A 17,864-nucleotide genomic window follows, 5' to 3' on the forward strand; every position below is an offset into this window, starting at 1 on the left:
TCTACTACTGAGCTATGGCCTTTCTTGGTAACATGCCCCAAATCTTATCACTTGCCACAGCAAGGGATGGGATTTTGGGTGGGTCTTCAATGTGCCTTTGAGCCTTACTATGTTACTTTGCCTTCAGAGGAGTTTTGTGCAAGATAGATCACATGAGAAAGATCCATGTATATTCTAGCCAATTAAATTCATGTTACAGCCATGAGAATTGCTGTGTTTTTCAGTATTCTGCCATGACCCATCTTATCATTTTTTCATCAGGTAATTTCCCTGGTGGGAGTGCTGCAGACAGAATGTATCTTGTCTTCAGCAAAGCTTTTGACAAAGTACCCCACAATATTCTCTATCGTCCCAGAGTGCAGGACACAGAATAATGGGCTCAAGTTTCAGGAAGCCAGTTTTCACCTGAACATTAGAGAAAACTTCTTAACTGTTAGAGCAGTACAACAATGGAACCCATGACCTAGGGAGGTGGTGGGCTCTCCAACACTGGAGGCATCCAAGAGGCAGCTGGACAGCCACTTGTTTTAAGTTGGATTCCTGCATTGAGCAAGGGGTTGGACTGGATGGCCTTATTGGCCCCTTCTAACTCTACAATTCTATGATTCTGTGAAGCACAAACTGATAAGAGCTTCACATAAAAATGTCCACCATCCAACTGCAATAGGTACAACGGAGTTCCTCAGGAATATACATTTCCTGTCCTGCTCAGACACTTTCATTTTATTTTATTAACTGGCTTTCTTCTTACCCACCCTTCACCACAAGGTTTTATTCTTGCTTTGTACAAGAATAAAATGGCAACTTTTACTTCAGCTGGAGAAGTATATATGGATTGTATTTATTTATTTATTATTTTATTTATATCCCACCCTTCCTCCCAGCAGGAGCCCAGGGTGGCAAACAGAAACGCGAAAAATACTTTAAAACATCATAAAAAGACCTTAAAATACATTAAAACAAAACAACATTAAAAACATTTTTAAAGCTTTAAAAACATATTTAAAAACAAAAAAAGGTTAAAAACATATTATTAAAGAAAACATATTAAAAGCAATTCTAACACAGATGCAGACTGGGATAGGTCTCAACTTAAAAGGCTTGTTGAAAGAGGAAAGTTTTCAAAAGGCGCCAAAAAGATAGCAGAGATGGTGCCTGCCTAATATTCAAGGGGTGAGAATTCCACAAGGTAGGTGCCGCCACACTAAAGGTCCGTTTCCTATATTGTGCGGAACAAACCTCCTGATAAGATGGTATCTGCAGAGCGCAGTGATCGACTGGGTATATAAGGGGTAAGATGGTCTTTCAGGTATCCTGGTCCTGAGCTGTATAGGGCTTTGTACACCAAAACTAGAACCTTGAACTTGGCCCGGTAGCAAATGGGCAGCCAGTGCAATTCTTTCAGCAGCGGGGTGACATGTTGGCGATACCCTGCCCCAGTGAGCAGTCTCGCCGCTGCATTTTGCATCAGCTGCAGCTTCTGGTCCAACCACAAGGGCAGCCCCACATAGAGCGCATTACGTAATCCAGCCTGCAGGTTACCAGTGCATGGACAACAGTGGTCAGGCCTTTCAGAGGGAGTATCCAAAGCAGGCAACTGGCCAATTATCCAAACTCAGGAACCACCAACCCACAGCGCCTCTGTCTTGCTAGGATTCAGACTCAGTGGATGAAGAAATGATTGATTTAAAGGAGCTTTTAAAATGCAAAACTGCATATGCTCAGAATATTTCTTTTTTTTTAAAATTAGGGTTGGCAAACATTTGTTTGGGTTTTTTGCTCCAATGTATCAGGAATGCAGAAGTAGCTGTAAAGCAAGGGATGGCCTGAGGAAGGGAGAGGGAAGAGCACTGTTTGTTGTGTGCTCCACAACTGAAGTAACACACATAGCTGTCTAAAGAAGGGGCCTGTGAGATCACATGTCTGCATTGACCTAAATCCACCAATGTGTTTACCTTTACTAGGACCGACCAAATTCTCACAAATTTGCCCAACTGTGAATTTTGGAGGAGTTGTTTTTTCTTGTTATGAACCAGCATGGCTACTTTTGCTTTTTAAAGTTGCCTAGTTGCACCTCTGATGCCACAGGAATCTTTGCTGTCACCACCACTGAAGGCGAAGGCAGAACCCAGAATGAAAAGGGGAAAAAATGACAACAAATTTGAGTAACAAAATGACCACGGGTGAAATGTATGACATCTTTGATATAACCACAATGAATGAAATTACACAACAGCAGCCTTGCAGATCCCTACTTCCGTAATGGACAAAGCCAGGGTCATTTGGCTATTGACTCTCATGCTCTGGAGGTCCAGCTACTGACTGTCAGCCGCTGTTTCACCCACATGTGGTGCCTGTTCCAGAAGGGAATGGCCAGCTTGGCTCTTTTGCTCCCAGTCAGACACTTCTTCCTGCAAGGGCTTCTGCTCTTCCTGCCCCTCCCCCCATGCAAAACACCTTGTTCTTTTTGGCTTTATCAGTAGCATGTTTTTTTCTCTTCCTCCTCCCCCCCCCCCAAATTCTACTTTCACATCTTGAGTTTATCTGGAAAGAGGACTGTGTGTCAGGGAAGCGCTGGGCTGCTGTTGCGGGAGGAGGCTCCATTCTTCTAATGAGGACCAGGTTGCCTTCCTAAGAGCTGAAATGCACAGTGGTGAAGTTGAGGGGGAAGGGGGCTTGGCAGGGAGGGGTTTTGCTTTTGAAAACCTCTTGAAACTTTGGGGATTTTGATAAAGGCTTTATCTGAAACCCACCAGCTTCAGTGGGAAGCTTGGCTGCCAGGATGTCTCTCCAGGTCAGAAAGTGACTCGGAGTCACATGATGCAGTGGTGAGACTATTCACTGCCACGACTGCCCTCTCTTTCCCACCCCTGTTGAAGGCCACCTCGGGGTACCAAGGAGAGGCTTCCTGCAGGGAGAGAACATGTGCATAGTTAACAAGACTGGCGCGCCCATGGAGGGCAACAGGGAGAGCGGTGAGAGAGGTTGCAATTCCCATCCAGCTGTGAGGCTCGCTAGGTGACTTTGCCACCTTCCACTTTAACCTTTCTCACAAGATTATTGTGAGAATCAGGTTTGTCAGGGCTGGGCTACAGACACCACTCTGGAGAGTGCCAGGGCCAAAAGGCCACCAGGATCTCAGGCAACCAGGAGGCAGGCTCAGCATACGAAAGAAAGGCCATGCCACCTGCTTAAGCAAGACTCAGTGGAAGCCTTTCATCCTGCCCAGGAGCAGCCAGGCCAAATCTGGAAGGCACATTACTGAGAGGCTATGTTTATGTGGCTCACCATCATATGAGGCAGTGCTCAATAGTCTCTGACAAAGGCAAAAGCAAGGTAACATACTCTGTCCTGAACTCATTAAGGGAAGGATGACACAAACATGTAATTAGCAATTAAAATGTTTGCTGGGAGAGGTGTAAGAAAAAAGCCTTGTGGGTTTTCCTTCTTGTCCAGTGTTTACAAAGTCATTTAGACTATCCAGATGCTTCACATTCATTGTTGCAGTAATCCTTACAACAACCCTGTAAGGTAGGTCACTGTCATTATTCCCATGTTGCAGATCGGGAGCTGAGGCAAGCATCAGCCCACTTAGTGAATACGTGACAGACGCAAGGTTTGACTCATGGACCTCCTGATTCACTGCTCTGTCCCTAACGCTTCACCCATGTCAAAGGACATGTGAGAGCCTTTGCTGGGACATCCCAAAATCTGTCAAGTCTAGCATTTCATTTCCAATGATAATGGAGCTATACTCCCCGTGGGGGGGGGGGTGAGGTCCTTTTCAGTTGCCCTACAAAGAGAGGTCCAGTAGGGTCACTGGAAATGTTCAAAAAACTAAAACAAAGCCCAAAACTTTTTAATAAAACAAACAACAATAAGAAGGTCACAAAATGGTGCAGACATACACCGGTATCCTCCATGATCCTTGGGTGTATCTCGTGGATAATGTGCTACTTCCTTGACAGTTCTATCAATGTGCTGTCTCCTCCAAGCAGCTGCTGTTTGGGGTTGCCTGTGTGGTTATTTGGGTTTCTTTGGCTCTGGATCTCTGGCCTGATTTATTTCAGTTCCTAGAAGCCTTCGCCATGAGGATGGTGGTCCAGCTCGGTGGCCATCTCTGTGCTCACTTTGCCCTGTGGAGACAGCTTCTTCACAGTTAGTGCTTCAGAATGGAACACAGCATAGCTGACTATGAGTACATGTCCTTATTTAGGCAATACAAGGAGGAGCCACTCAGCCTGTGCACCCCCTTTCCTCTCTTGGCTGATGAGGAAAAGCAGGCAGGCAATGCTGAGTTGCTCCAGTCGCTCAGTCAGCCTCGAGCCCTGGGCCTGGGAGTCCAAGGGCTCCACCCCACCTCTCCAGCCCTGCCCAAGGATTTACAGAGTCATCTGGACTGCTGGAACGCTTGCAATGCCTTCTCCAGCCTTTCCCTGATGGTGGATGGACATGGGGGGCTGTGGTTAACCTGCATATGGGAAGAGCCCTGACCCCCACCGGTCCCCAGGATGACTCCCCAGCAGAAAGCCAGCCTGCCACAAGGGCGGAGTGAGCAGGATTTGCGAGGAGAGCGGCCTCTCACCCAGGAGTGGGGCAAGGCAAGTACCTGGCTGGTGTGTGACAGGAGGCTGGGGCTGGCTCAGAGCTGCGGCTGGCGGGCAGTTCTGTCTCTTTCAAGAGACTCCCTCTCTCTCCAGGCTGGAGCTCCTCTCTGCATTCCTTCCCAGCTGCTTCACTTTTTCCAGCTTGTTTTCCTTCCTCTGCCTTCTCTTGATTGCTTGGGTCCTCATTCTCAGCCAGCTTCCCTGGAGGATCTGTTTTGAATCCATGCTTGTTGCCTTATACTTTTGTCATACCGCAGAATTTGCTGGAGTTGCAGCTGCTCCCTCCAACCCGTTGGATATTTTTTCCACTCCCCAGATTTAACTTTCCGTGCTAGCCAGACAGTGTGCAACCACTAGACATGCCTGACACACTTTCCTCTCTGGAGCTCTCACATCTGCACACGCAGCACATGGCGCATGTTTATACAATAGTTCTCTGTGTGCTCTTATTTTGTATATCTTGCTCCTAAGCTAAAACAGATGGGTCTGCAGTTTTGTATCCGTTAGACAATATTCGCTAGGCACACCCAACAGGCAGAATTCCATAAATAAGTTGTGTACTGACATGAAACAGTATCTTTGTGGGCTGGTTCTTGACTTAAAATCTCAGGGCTGTTTTGCACATTACCCAGGATTAATGCCAAATTTATATTCAACTCACAGTCAATTCTCTACTCTTGAAAGAGTGTTATCTGTCCAAAATGCATATTTTAAAGCACCTGCCCCATGTCACATTGACACTCTAAAGCACACATCTGAAAATGCAGTGTGGGAAGAGACCTTCAGGATGAAGAAGTTGGGAACGCTGTCACTCACCTGGATGATTTAGACCATGCATTTAATCTATTTGGATTTAAAAGGGACAATCCCAAATGTTTCAAAGAGACACCTGCTTAGGGTGGCCATGGATCTTATGCCCCAGAAAATAGTCCTCTGTTCGAAGGGTTTCCTGGTCAAAATCCAGTGTAAAAATAAAGAACCTGAAGAAAGGGGGAGCAGATTGTTCACCATCAGTTTGCACCCAAACAGCAGACTGAGCAGGCACATGGGTCCCCGAGTCTACAGGGAGAGGCATGGCATTTCCATTTAAATTTATTTATTGTTGGATTTATATCCTGCCCTTCCTCCCAGCAGGAGCCCAGGGCAGCATACAAAAGCACTAAAAGCACTTTAAAACATCATAAAAACAGACTTTAAAATACAGTAAAACAAAACATCTTTAAAAACAATTTTTTAAAAAGCTTTCAAAACATTTTTTAAAAAAGGTTTAAAAACATCTTAAAAAGCAATTCCAACACAGACAAAGACTGGGATAAAGTCTCAACTTAAAAGGCTTGTTGAAAGAGGAAGGTCTTCAGTAGGCCCCCAAAAGATAACAGCGATGGAGCCTGTCTAATATTTAAGGGGAGGGAATTCCACAGGCTAGGTAATTACAGTAATCATTTCAAAGTTTGCACTGCAAATATAAATCAGCATATGGAAATTGGTGTCTTCTTTTGGTGATGCATCAACGGCCACTCTACATCAGCTGGGTATGAAATGCTCAGCAAAGAAGGTGCTCAGGCACCTTAGAATGGTTGCTTACATGTACCTTGAAGAAAGTGCAGGTAGACATGCTCCAGCACTTCCAGAGGAGGCTGCATTTCAGGTGAGGTGAATGATTGGCAACTGAGGCAGGCTGCCCCGTTATATGACTATGATGCTGTTTATCTGTTTTTCCTCTCTACTGTTCCAGAACTGAATCCTGTAGCAGGCATGGGGGAAACAGGTATTCTTGCAGGACAAATTATCAATTCATTAATTAGTATCCCATCCTCCCTCCCAAAGGAGCCCAGGGCAGCAATGATGTTTTCTCTTAGCTGGTGCCATTTCAAATGCCAGAAGGTCCAACTGCCAACTATAGTAACATATAAGGTTAAATAACTCTTTCAGATATGTGTTTATTTATTTATTTACTTCATTTACACCTTACCTTTCCTTCAAGGAGCTCAAGGTGATGTACATGGCTTTCCCCCATCTGAATTATCCTCACAACAACCTTGTGAGGTAGGCTAAGCTGAGAGTGGCCCAGGGTCACCTAGTGAGGTTCATGGCTGAATGAGGATTTGAACTCAGGTCTTCCAGGTGCTAGTCCAGCACTCTGACCGTTATACCACACTGACTGATAGGTACTAGAGAATGGCTGCACTTAGAACAGGTGACCAGTGACTGAAGCGGTGGATGGGAAGAGGAACTTCCCTGCATGGCTCTCTGTGGCAACCCTGTGCTGCCCACACAGGGCATCTCCTTTCTGCAAGGACCCTCAAGTATGTCTGCAGCTTGAGGTTGGCTGGTCCACCAGATGCTCCTATCGTGGCCAAATAAGACACTTCGGAAATGTTGAGGCCTTGCATGAAAGGGGAGCTTGGTGATCCTTCAGCTGAATCCCATTGTTTGCATTTGCCTCCATTCCTCCACCAGGTACATGTGTGAAAGTCCCTCACTAAAAACAGTAGGTGTTATCCAGGTTCCATAGAGGTCAGTGGGAAAACATCCCTTCACTTGAGTGAACAAGGACTGGTCTGGCAGAGTTTACATTCCTGCCATTATGAAATCCCACCGACCCCCATTATTGCAACCCATTCTGGTGACCTTTCAGAAGGGTGCAAAATTCATGACTAGGTGCGGACAAACCTCACTAGCCCCATGCAATCCATTCATCTTGGCAAATAGTGGCTGTTGGCTGTCTTTATTTTTCTTTTCCCCTTACAGTCAGAAGAATAGGGTGGGTCCCCAAAATATATCTCACAGATGTCCAAGGCCAGGTTAAAGAGGTGCATCATCAGTATATGGCAGAGGATATATTAAGGGGCTGCCAGTTAGGGGCTGCCACAGAGAAACACCCCCCGGGCCACCATTCCCTGTCTGGTGGCTGTCATTCAGGGGGGAGGGCGGCCGTCAGAAGGCAAAGGAGGTGAGTAGCATCTGGGTAGAGGCACACTCGCCATTCTGCCAGTTCTAATGCGCCTCCACCCCTCTCTTCTGAAAATGGGATCACATGGCACTAGTCAAACCCTGCCCCTTTTTATTGTAAAGGGGAGCAGCTTGAGTGTGTGTGTGTGTCTTTCAAATTCAGCTTCAAAGAGATTTTACAACTGATCAGCAGATCAACCCGTTTCCCCCTCCAGGTGTGGTCAAGGGAAACACTTTGCTGCAGGTGACTGGAGTTTTCACACAGACTCTGTTGCTGTCAAACAAGAGGTGCAAAAAACTCTACAAAAAAAAGAAAGCTCTGTGTCCCTTGGCTGTAGAGCTCGGCCACACCAAGGGGCCACAAATGGTCACCCAGAGTGTGGCAGATGATGTAGCAAACATGTTGGCATCTGGGCGGGCATGGGCTCGCCCAGGGGGGATGGGCACCGTGGCTGATGCTGGTCCCTACAGTGTCCTTCCTTCCTTCTTCCTGTTTAAAAAAAATGAGTCAGGGGTGACCACTCGGGGATATCCATGGTTACAGATGTCCCCCAAACACCTTTAGACACAGTGGCAGATTAGAACCGAGGGAAACAGGCTGGGTGGTGTGCGCTAGGGATGGAAGGATCTGTCCATTTCAGTTCTCCACATTTCTCATTTTTCCAGTCTGGTGCTCCACATTTCTGCAGGAAGTTGCAAATTGTTTTTGTTTCTTTTAAAAAATCCTCATGAAAATTCTCAGCATTTTAGTGCAAGTTTGTCCTACTAAACTCATTTTTGTAAGCAGTTTTGACTAATGTACAGATTTTTCCAAGCAATTTCTCCTGATACAATACATTTTTATATGTTATTTTCACTAATATATTCATTTTTATGCCCACATCCCCCTAATACATACATTTTTGTAAACATTGCTTGGTTGGTGAACTACATTGCAAAATTCAGATAAGTGCAAATTTGGAAGGATGGCTGGTTTTGATTCTCATACTGTTTCGGAAAGTGTGGATTTGATAAATTTGCCTTTAAATGTGAACTGGATTGAAGGACCAGGTCCGCAGTCTCGGGGTCATTTTGGACTCCCAGCTGTCTATGGAGGTGCAGATTTCTGCAGTGAGCCGGGCAGCCTGGTACCAACTTCACCTGGTACGAGGCTGCGACCCTATCTTCCTATACAACTGCTCCCATGAGTAATACATGCCCTGGTCTCCTCTCGATTAGACTGCTGTAATGCGCTCTATGTGGGGTTACCCTTGAAGACGGTCCGGAAACTCCAGCTGGTACAAAATGCGGCAGCACGCTTAATAAAGCAGACCCGTCGCCGGGACCATATCACCCCAGTGCTGATTGAGTTACACTGGTTGCCAGTTGTATACCGGGCCCAATTCAAGGTGTTGGTATTAAAACCCTATACGGTTCTGGCCCAGTTTATCTGAAGGAACGCCTCCAGTATCACCAAATATGCCGCCAAACGAGATCAGCCTCACAAGACCTTCTCTCGGTCCCACTGGTGAAAACAGCTAGGCTGGTGCGGACCAGGGAGAGGGCTTTTTCGATCGTGGCCCCCACCCTCTGGAACTTGCTTCCCTTTGACCTTCGGCATGCCCCCTCCCTGATGACCTTTCGCCGCGCCTTAAAAACCTGGCTTTTCAGGCAGGCCTATGGGATCTCTGGGGTGGGTTAGGTTTTATACTGTATCAGTGTAGGATGGTTTTTTAGATGATATGATATTAATACTGTGATTGTTATGAATATGTTGATATTGTATTTTATATTGTGTACGTCGCCCAGAGTGTCCGTTAAGTCGGACAGATGGGCGACTAATACATAAAATTTTATTATTATATTATAATTTCTCCCTCATTCCTGGTGTACACAGTCCTTGTGCTGCTTCCTCTGTTCAGGGAACCGGAGAGGAAGTTGCCTCCCACTGAGTCCGGCCACCCAGCTCAGGGTTGCCTTCATGGACCAGCAGCGGCTCATCAGGTTGGGTCTCAGACAGGACCCTCCCTGGAGATGCTGGGATTGAACCTGCGACCTTTTTGCATGCCCGGCAGGTCCTCTGCCATGGAGCTGTGTGTATTTGGCTCTGAGCAGCAGGCTGGCTTTCACAACACAGCTGCTGCATTGCAGGAGGAGGCCCGCCAGAGCCAGACAGAAGTTGCACATGCTTGGCTTGCTGGATGCAGCTCCTGTGGTGGCAGCAGACTAGCACCAGCTGCCCCCTCCAGCTTGTCTCTCTCTTGCTGAGCTTGACAAGAACACAAATCCAAGCCCAGAGGGGCTGAAATGCCCTGAAAGGTGAGAGGATGCCTTTCTGCATTTCCTCAGGTGCTAATCCCCTCCTCCCAGGAAGTTCCCTTTCCTTACCTGTTTTCCACTTTTGCTGAGTTTTCTTTGTTTTTCAGCTGTAGTGTCTGGTTCTCTGGACAGGAACCTGAAAATCTAGACTGTCCCTGGCCACAGGGAACAATGGGGAGGGGGATCCTGTGTCTGAGCAATGACACATCAGGGGGAGGCACTCAGGCCACTTAATGCAAAAACATCAATACAAAAACATTCCCTGTGCATAGAAAGCCAGGTGTTCGGTAGAGCTCTTTCCCCCATTTTTCTTTGTGCAGGGAAATTGTTTGCATGGAGAAGCAGTCCATGATTAGAAGATCTGCAGCCTGATATCATACAGCCTATAGAATAATAAAATAGTACAGTTGGAAGGGGCCCATAAGGTCATTGAGTCTGACCCCCCCCCGGAGGACTGACCACCTTCAGGAGAACATAGCCTTGGTGGGCATCTGGGCAATTTTCTCTTGGAAGGTTAGGATGCAGCAAATCCCTAGCAGTTTAACAGAACAGTGTCCTTCCACCTTTGGGTCCCCAGATGTTGGATGGCACCTCCTACCATCCCTGACCATTGGCTAAGGAGTGAGGCAAGGAGGAGAGTTCATCTGGGGACCCAAAGGTTGAAATGCTGGATTAGAAGAAGCCGCCTCCTGCTCCTTAAAGGAAAAAGAACCTTCACTTTCCTAAACACAGAATTGCCTGCCAAGAGATACTCTGTGTGCATAGTAGGCAGAAATCCATCTGGTGCATCATCAGCCTTTCATGGCATCTATGCTAGGGAAAAACAGCACTTTGCTAGGTTTGCCTGTTTCAGTTATTCAAGGGCACAGGAAAATAAGATGGCAACTAGCTTTTTGTAGCTGTCCTTTTCAGAAAAGCTTAGTGTGCAGAATTTAACAGCTGATCATGTTTATCTCAATGCTGTGAAAACCTTCACCTCCTGTGGCTGATTTCTGTGGATCAAAGTATTGCTGAAGGCAGAGCAGCAGTCCAGTTATGCTTTTTACCAGCAGTCCTCTCCCTGCCCCCCCGACCTTCAGCAAGCTGTGTTTTTTCTTCCCTGTCATCTATAGTTTGCTGCAATTGTTGGCCTCTAGGGGGTAAGGAGTGGCTAGAAATTCAGCTCATTTCCCAAACCTACCCTAATTTGAGCTCCCAAAACAATATGTGAACCAAAGCACAGCTATCCTTTGAAATTTACACTTTTTTCAGAAAACTCATGTATGTCCATGAAAGTGCATATATTAGTGAAAATAGCATATAAAATGTATTATAACAGAGGGAAACTGCTGGCAAAATATGTGCATTAGGCAAAACTGCATACTAAAATGCTGATAAATTTTTGTTAGAACTTAAAAAAAATTGCAAACCTTCAGAAATGTGGCAGACTGGAAAAATGAGGAGCTGAACTAGACGGATTTGTCCATCCCTACCGTGAGAACATAAGAACATAAGAAGAGCCTGCTGGATCAGGCCAGTGGCCCATCTAGTCCAGCATCCTGTTCTCACAGTGGCCAACCAGGTGCCTGGGGGAAGCCCGCAAGCAGGACCCGAGTGCAAGAACACTCTCCCCTCCTGAGGCTTCCGGCAACTGGTTTTCAGAAGCATGCTGCCTCTGACTAGGGTGGCAGAGCACAGCCATCATGGCTAGTAGCCATTGATAGCCCTGTCCTCCATGAATTTGTCTAATCTTCTTTTAAAGCCATCCAAGCTGGTGGCCATTACTGCATCTTGTGGGAGCAAATTCCATAGTTTAACTATGCGCTGAGTAAAGAAGTACTTCCTTTTGTCTGTCCTTTTGTGAGGTTCTTGCTGTGCAGGGTCCTCCCTCTTTACTTAAGATCTCCAGCATACAATTCCAGGGCTGTTCCTAGTCTGGCTGCTGCTTTGGCATCTCCCAAGTGCCCCCCCATACACACACACACACATGCACGCACATCAGGCTTCATGAGGAGCTGCCAGGTTCTCGTGTGCTGCATGATTCCTAGGTAGCTCATTGCATAAGCGGGTAGCAGCTGAGGTGACCTGATTTCCAAGAGGCCTTTGTCTTCCCAATATTTTAGGAAGGGTGGGGAACCTGCTGCCCTCCAAGCATTGTGGGATTCCAGCTTCCATCAGCCAACCCTGACTTTTAGCCACACTGGTTGGGATGGATGGGAGTTGCTGTCCAACATCATCTGGGTAAGCCACCCCTGTTTTAGGGTCCATTGTGCTGATGCTCATATTCTGAGACATCCCTCCAAATAGCTGTCAGCTTCACAGTCAGCCTCCCTGCTGTGATTTTCAATGGTGGCTTGTTGTTTATCCCCTTGCTGTGAAAAGCTTCATCTGTTGGTTTCTGCACATCAAGAGCAGGCCAATCCAGTTTTGCCCATTCAGTTGGCCTCCCTTTGTCAAAGCACATATGTGGACTGGCCAGAGGGAAAGGAAGACAATGGGGTGTGGTTTTTCTCAAGCCTGCGCCTGCCCAAATTCCTTCTTAATAATACCACTATTTAGCACTTATATGTAGCTTTCAGATGTTCAAAGCACTTACATCTTACAACAATCCTGAAAGGTGGGTCAGTATCATCTTGCAAATAAGGGGGTGAGACTGACTGGCTTCCCTAAGGTGGGGGTGCTTCCAAAATTCTCTTCATCTGAACTTGTTCCCAGATCTTGGAATTCCAATTTACCTGATCTTGCGTCTGAAGTGGAGGTGTGCATTAAGAATTTGGCATTCCTTTTTTCCCATTTCTGAATTTTGTACAGAGCTTGCTTTCAGTTCCTTTGTATGTCTCCCTCCCCGCTACATTTTGTAGTGATAAAACATTTTTAAAAAGCGGTGTTGATGAAATCATGTGCATGATTACATCAACATTTGGCAGAGGAGTTTGGTGGCGGAGGTCAAAGGGGAGGTCCCTAAAAAGGTTTTCCCTTGTACGGCACACCACATAACAGTGAGACTCTCCTATTTACCCTGAAGGAGGACATGACAAAGCACAGGCCATTCCAATGCAAGAAGAAAGATAGGAACAAAAGGCAGTAGAGACTATGGACGGGAAGGGCACTCCAGTAGTGATGACCTGCAAGATATGTGAAATGTTTGTTTTCTTGCCTGAGAACAACATGGCGTACATGTCCAACAAGTTCAAGCTGGTGGTGCTTGTTGGAAGAAAAAGTGAGGGGCCTGGAATGGCAGGGTGGCCACACAGAAGAAGTATAAGAGAAGACGGAGAGTTCTTAGATAGAACACTGGAACAACAACAGCAAAGAGAAGGGCAGGAGGTGGAAGAACAGCAGCATCTTGAAGCAGAAGAGGAGACTGTTGTGGAGAGCAACAATGAAGTGGAGGAAACTCCGTGGAAAAGAGTGACAGGAGCAGAAAGGTTAGAAGACACCCTTCACCTGTGGAACTATGGAATCACTTCCAGGCACTTGAGGATGAGACTGGAGGACAGTCTGCAGAGGAAGAATTACAGGAGACCCCATGCAACAGCGAGCAAGAGGCTGAAGCTCAGTCAAGTAGAGACAAAGAAACAATGCGCCATGACAAGAAGAGAAGCATATTAGTGGTGGGAGACTCCCTCCTGCATGGGATTGACACCCAAGTATGCTGTGAAGATCCATGGACTCACCAGGTTTGCTGCCTCCCTGGAGGATGGATTAGAGATGTGATGGAAGGGTTGCCATCGCTCATAAAGCGACAGATATCTCTTTCTTTTCATCCACATGGGAATGAATTATACTGCCAAGCAGAGCTACAAAGAAATCATGTCAGACTTTGAAGCTCTGGGAAGCAAACTCAAGGACTTTGGGGCCCTGATAGTTTTCTCATCCATCCTTCTGGTGCTTAGAAGAGGAGTGGAAAGGGAAAGAAAAATACTCCGGGTGAATGAAGGGCTACGAAGGTGGTGCCAACGCAAGAGATTGGGATTCTGGGACCACGGGCTATGCTTCCTGGAAGATGGACTGCTGGCAAGTGATGGGTTGCACCTCACAAGGACAGGGAAGAATGTGTTTGGCCACAGCATGAAGAAATTAATCAGGACAGCTTTAAACTGAATCCTAAGGAGAAGAGACATGTAAACCTGGCAGTAATGACTAACAAAGGCTTGTGCACCATAAGAGAAACAGAGGGAACGGCTCTAATGGGGCCCAGTAATAGTCTTCATAAACATGTAGTAAGAAAGCCAAGCCATAAATCACATGGTCTTCAATGTTTGAATACTAATGCCCAGAGTATGGGAAACAAACAGGATGAACATGAATTCGTAATACAATAGAGTAAATGTGACTTGATAGGTATAACTGAAACTTGGTGGGATGACTCCCATGACTGGAATATAGAGATTAAAGGATATGTTGTTGTAGTTATGTGCCTTCAAGTTGACTACGACTTATGGTGACCCTATGAATCAGCGACCTCCAATAGGATATAACTTGCTCAAAAAGAACAGAAGGAATAGAAAGGGAGGCGGTGTCATGCTATATGTTAAAAATATATATCACTGCACAGCATATAGGAGGATGATCTTGGTAGTTCCACCAAGAGTATCTGGATTAAAATTAATGGGACAAGAAATAAAAGGAGCATGATGGTTGGAGTCTACTACCAACCACCCAATCAAGGAGAAGACAAGGATGAAACTTTTGCAAAGCAAATTGCCAATGTTTCAAAGAGGCATGATGTAATAGTAACGGGGAACTTCAATTACCCCAATATCTATTGAGAGACAAATTCTGCCAAACAGGGCCCCTCCAAGAAATTCCTGACTTTCTCCTACAGAAAGTGGAGGAAGCAACTAGAGGATCAGCTATCCTTGATTTGAGTCTAACCAACAGAGATGGCTTGGTGGATGAAGTGGCAGTTACGGGAACTCTGGGGGAAAGTGACCACGCTATGCTAGAGTTCTTGATTTTAAAGGAAGCAAAACCTGAGAGTAGCCATAGGCATACCCTGGACTTCAGGAAAGCCAATTTTAATAAACCCAATTTTAATAACTAAGGTTCTGTGGCAAGGTACCTTAGTGAGAAAAGGAGTCCAAGATGGGTGGGAGTTTCTAAAAGAGGAAACTCTAAAGGCACAATGGCAAACAATTCTGTCACGGAAAAGAGGGGAAGACAGCAGAAGCAGCCAGTGTGGCTTCACAGAAAGCTTAGACATGACCTGAAAACAAAAAAAGACACAGAAAGTGGAAGGGAGGCCAGGCCACAAAGGGAGGGAACAGACAGGTAGCATGGAATTGCAGGGATGGTGCCAGGAGGGCTAAAGCTGAGAATGAGCTGAGGTTAAGCAAGGGATGCTAAAAGCAACGAAGAAGCTTTCTTCAGGTACATCCGTAGTAAAAGAGAGAGAAAAGAAACGGTGGCACAGCTACTCAATGAGGATGGCAAAATGATAACAGATGACAAAGGAAAGACAGAAGTGCTCAATTCCTACTTTGGCTCAGTCTTCTCCCAAAAGAGGGTCTATGATCCTCCTGAGAAACATGAAGTTGAAGGGGCAGGATTGCAGCTTGAGGATGATTGACAAATGGTCAAAGAACACCTAATTACTTTGAATGAGTTCATATCTGCAGGGCCCGATGAACTGCATCCTAGAGTATTGAAGGAACTGGCTGAAGAACTCTCAGAACCGCTGTCTACTCTCTTTGCAAAATTGTGGGGATTTGCCTCTCTTCAAAAAGGGCAAATAGGAGGAACCTGGGAACTACCGACCACTCAGCCTGACATCAATTCCTGGGAAAATTCTCAAGCAGATTATAAAATGGTCAGTCTGTAAGCACCTTGAAAACAATGCAGTGATTTCTAGAAGCCAACATGGATTTATCAAGAACAAATCCGGCCAGACTGATCTCATTTTTTGATTGGGTAACCTCCCTTGTAGACTGTGGGAATGCTGTAGACATAATAAATTTCAACTGCAAAGCTTTTAACAAAGTGCCCCATGATATTCTGATTAGCAAGCTAGCTACATGTGGGCTGGATGGAACAACTATCAGGTGGATCCACAGTTGGCTACAGAATTGTACTCAAAGTGCGCTTATCAATGATTCCTTCTCAAACTGTGCTGAGGTAACGAGTGGGCCCAGAGCTCTTCAGCATTTTTATTAATGACTTGGATGAGGAGGTTGAAGGGAATACTTTTCAGATTTGCAGATGATACAAAATTGGGAGGGATAGCTAATACCATGGAAAGAGAAACAAAATTCAAAGGGATCTTGATAGGCTGGAGCATTGGGCTGAAAACAACAGAATGAAATTTAACAGAGATAAGTGCAAAATTCTACATCTAGAAAAAAGAAACTAAATGCACAGTTATAAGATGGGAGATACTAGGCTCAGCAATACTAAATGTGAGAAGGATCTTGGGTTTTGTTGTTGATCACAAGCTGAATATGAGTCAACAGTGTGATGTGGCTGCAAAAAAGGCAAATGCTATTTTAGGCTGCATTAACAGAAGTATCATTTCCAAATTGCATGAAGTATTGGTTCCCCTCTATTCGGCACTGGTTAGGCCTCATCTTGAGTACTGCATCCAGTTCTGGACACCACACTTTAAGAAGGATGCAGACAAACTGGAACAGGATCAGAGGAAGGCAACGAGGATGATCAGAAAACTGGAAACAAAGCCCTGTGAGGAGAGACTGAAAGAACTGGGCATATCTAGCCTTGAGAAGAGAAGACTGAGGGCAGATAGGATCACACTCTTCAAGTACTTGAAAGGTTGCAACCAGAGGAGGGTCAGGATCTCTTCTCGATCATCTCAGAGTTCAGAACACAAAAAAATGGGATTGAGTTACAGCAAGCCAGATTTCAGCTGAACATCAGAAAAAACTTCCTCTGTTAGAGCAATTTGACAATGAAACCAATTACCTAGGGAGATGGCGGGTTCTCCAATGCTGGAGGCATTCAAGAGTCAGCTGGACAGACACCTGCCATGAATGCTTAAGTTGGATTCCTGCATTGAGCAGGGGGTTGGACTTAATGGCCTTATAGGACCTTTCCAGCTCTATGATTCTGTGATTCTATGTTTCTTTTTACACAGGTTTTAAGGGTTACAAATGTGCATGCACTCTTCTGTGCATTGATCAAACACGACAGAAAAGTAAACTTGACATGAGTAAAGGTAAAGGTGTCCCCGCACTTGTAGTGCGAGTCGTTTCCGACTCTTAGGGTGACGTCTTGTGACGTTTACTAGGCAGACCTTATATATGGGGTGGGATTGCCAGTTCCATCCCCGGCCTTTCTTTACCCCCCCCCCAGCATATGCCGGGTACTAATTTTACCAACCATGGATGGATGGAAGGCTGAGTGGACCTCGACCCCTTTTACCGGAGATTCGACTTCCTCCTTTCGTTGGAATCGAACTCCAGCCGTGAGCAGAGCTTCAGCTACATTACCGCCGCTTATCACTCTGCGCCACTATTTTATCAAGATTCTTTTGGCATTGTGTTTTACTAATGTCCAAAAACATATCTGGGCATCCGCAAAGCACTGCATAAGAAGAATATTGATGTCCTCGTACATTGTTGCTACAATGGTCAGATTGTTTCACAGTCGGTCCCTCTTCCCAGAGAACTCTGAGAATTTTAGCTTTATGAGGGGAGTCGGGATCTCCTAACAGCACCCTTCACAAACTATCTTTCCCAGGATTCTTTGGGGGAAGCCATGACTGTTTAAAATGGGATAATAGTGGAATAAATGTCTGGTGTGGATGTGGGCCTGGTGAGCAACAGCGCCCCACCGGCCAAGAAGCTTAGAAGAGCAGCTCGGCCCCACCTAGCCAACTGCTCCTGGCCCTCCAAAAACTCCACTGTCCCACATCCAATTTTTTGAGAGAGGTACTCCCCCCACCCCAAGGTGCTTTCCAACCTTCAGGCTCCACACACTCTTCTCTTTGTTTCACATCCTCAAACTGCAGGGGAGTGGGGATGCTTTTGTTCTCACTGTCCCCAAGCCTGCTTTTTTCCTCTGCATCAAAAT

General features: G+C 45.9%; 1 protein-coding gene across 2 annotated transcripts in view; it reads left to right on the forward strand.

Moving 5' to 3' along the window:
* Positions 1-4,280: 4,280 nt before the first annotated feature.
* LOC133371346 (rho GTPase-activating protein 20-like) overlaps positions 4,281-17,864 on the forward strand; it is a 111,539-nt gene continuing 97,955 nt past the window's right edge. For both annotated transcript variants that reach the window (XM_061598667.1, XM_061598668.1), the window contains exon 1: positions 4,281-4,601. In XM_061598667.1, the coding sequence (XP_061454651.1) occupies positions 4,512-4,601 (90 nt within the window). In that variant the 5' untranslated portion in view covers positions 4,281-4,511. The remainder of the gene's footprint in view (positions 4,602-17,864) is intronic.

This window comes from Rhineura floridana, chromosome 16 (genome assembly GCF_030035675.1).
Source record: "Rhineura floridana isolate rRhiFlo1 chromosome 16, rRhiFlo1.hap2, whole genome shotgun sequence".
Taxonomy (NCBI): Eukaryota; Metazoa; Chordata; class Lepidosauria; order Squamata; family Rhineuridae; genus Rhineura; species Rhineura floridana.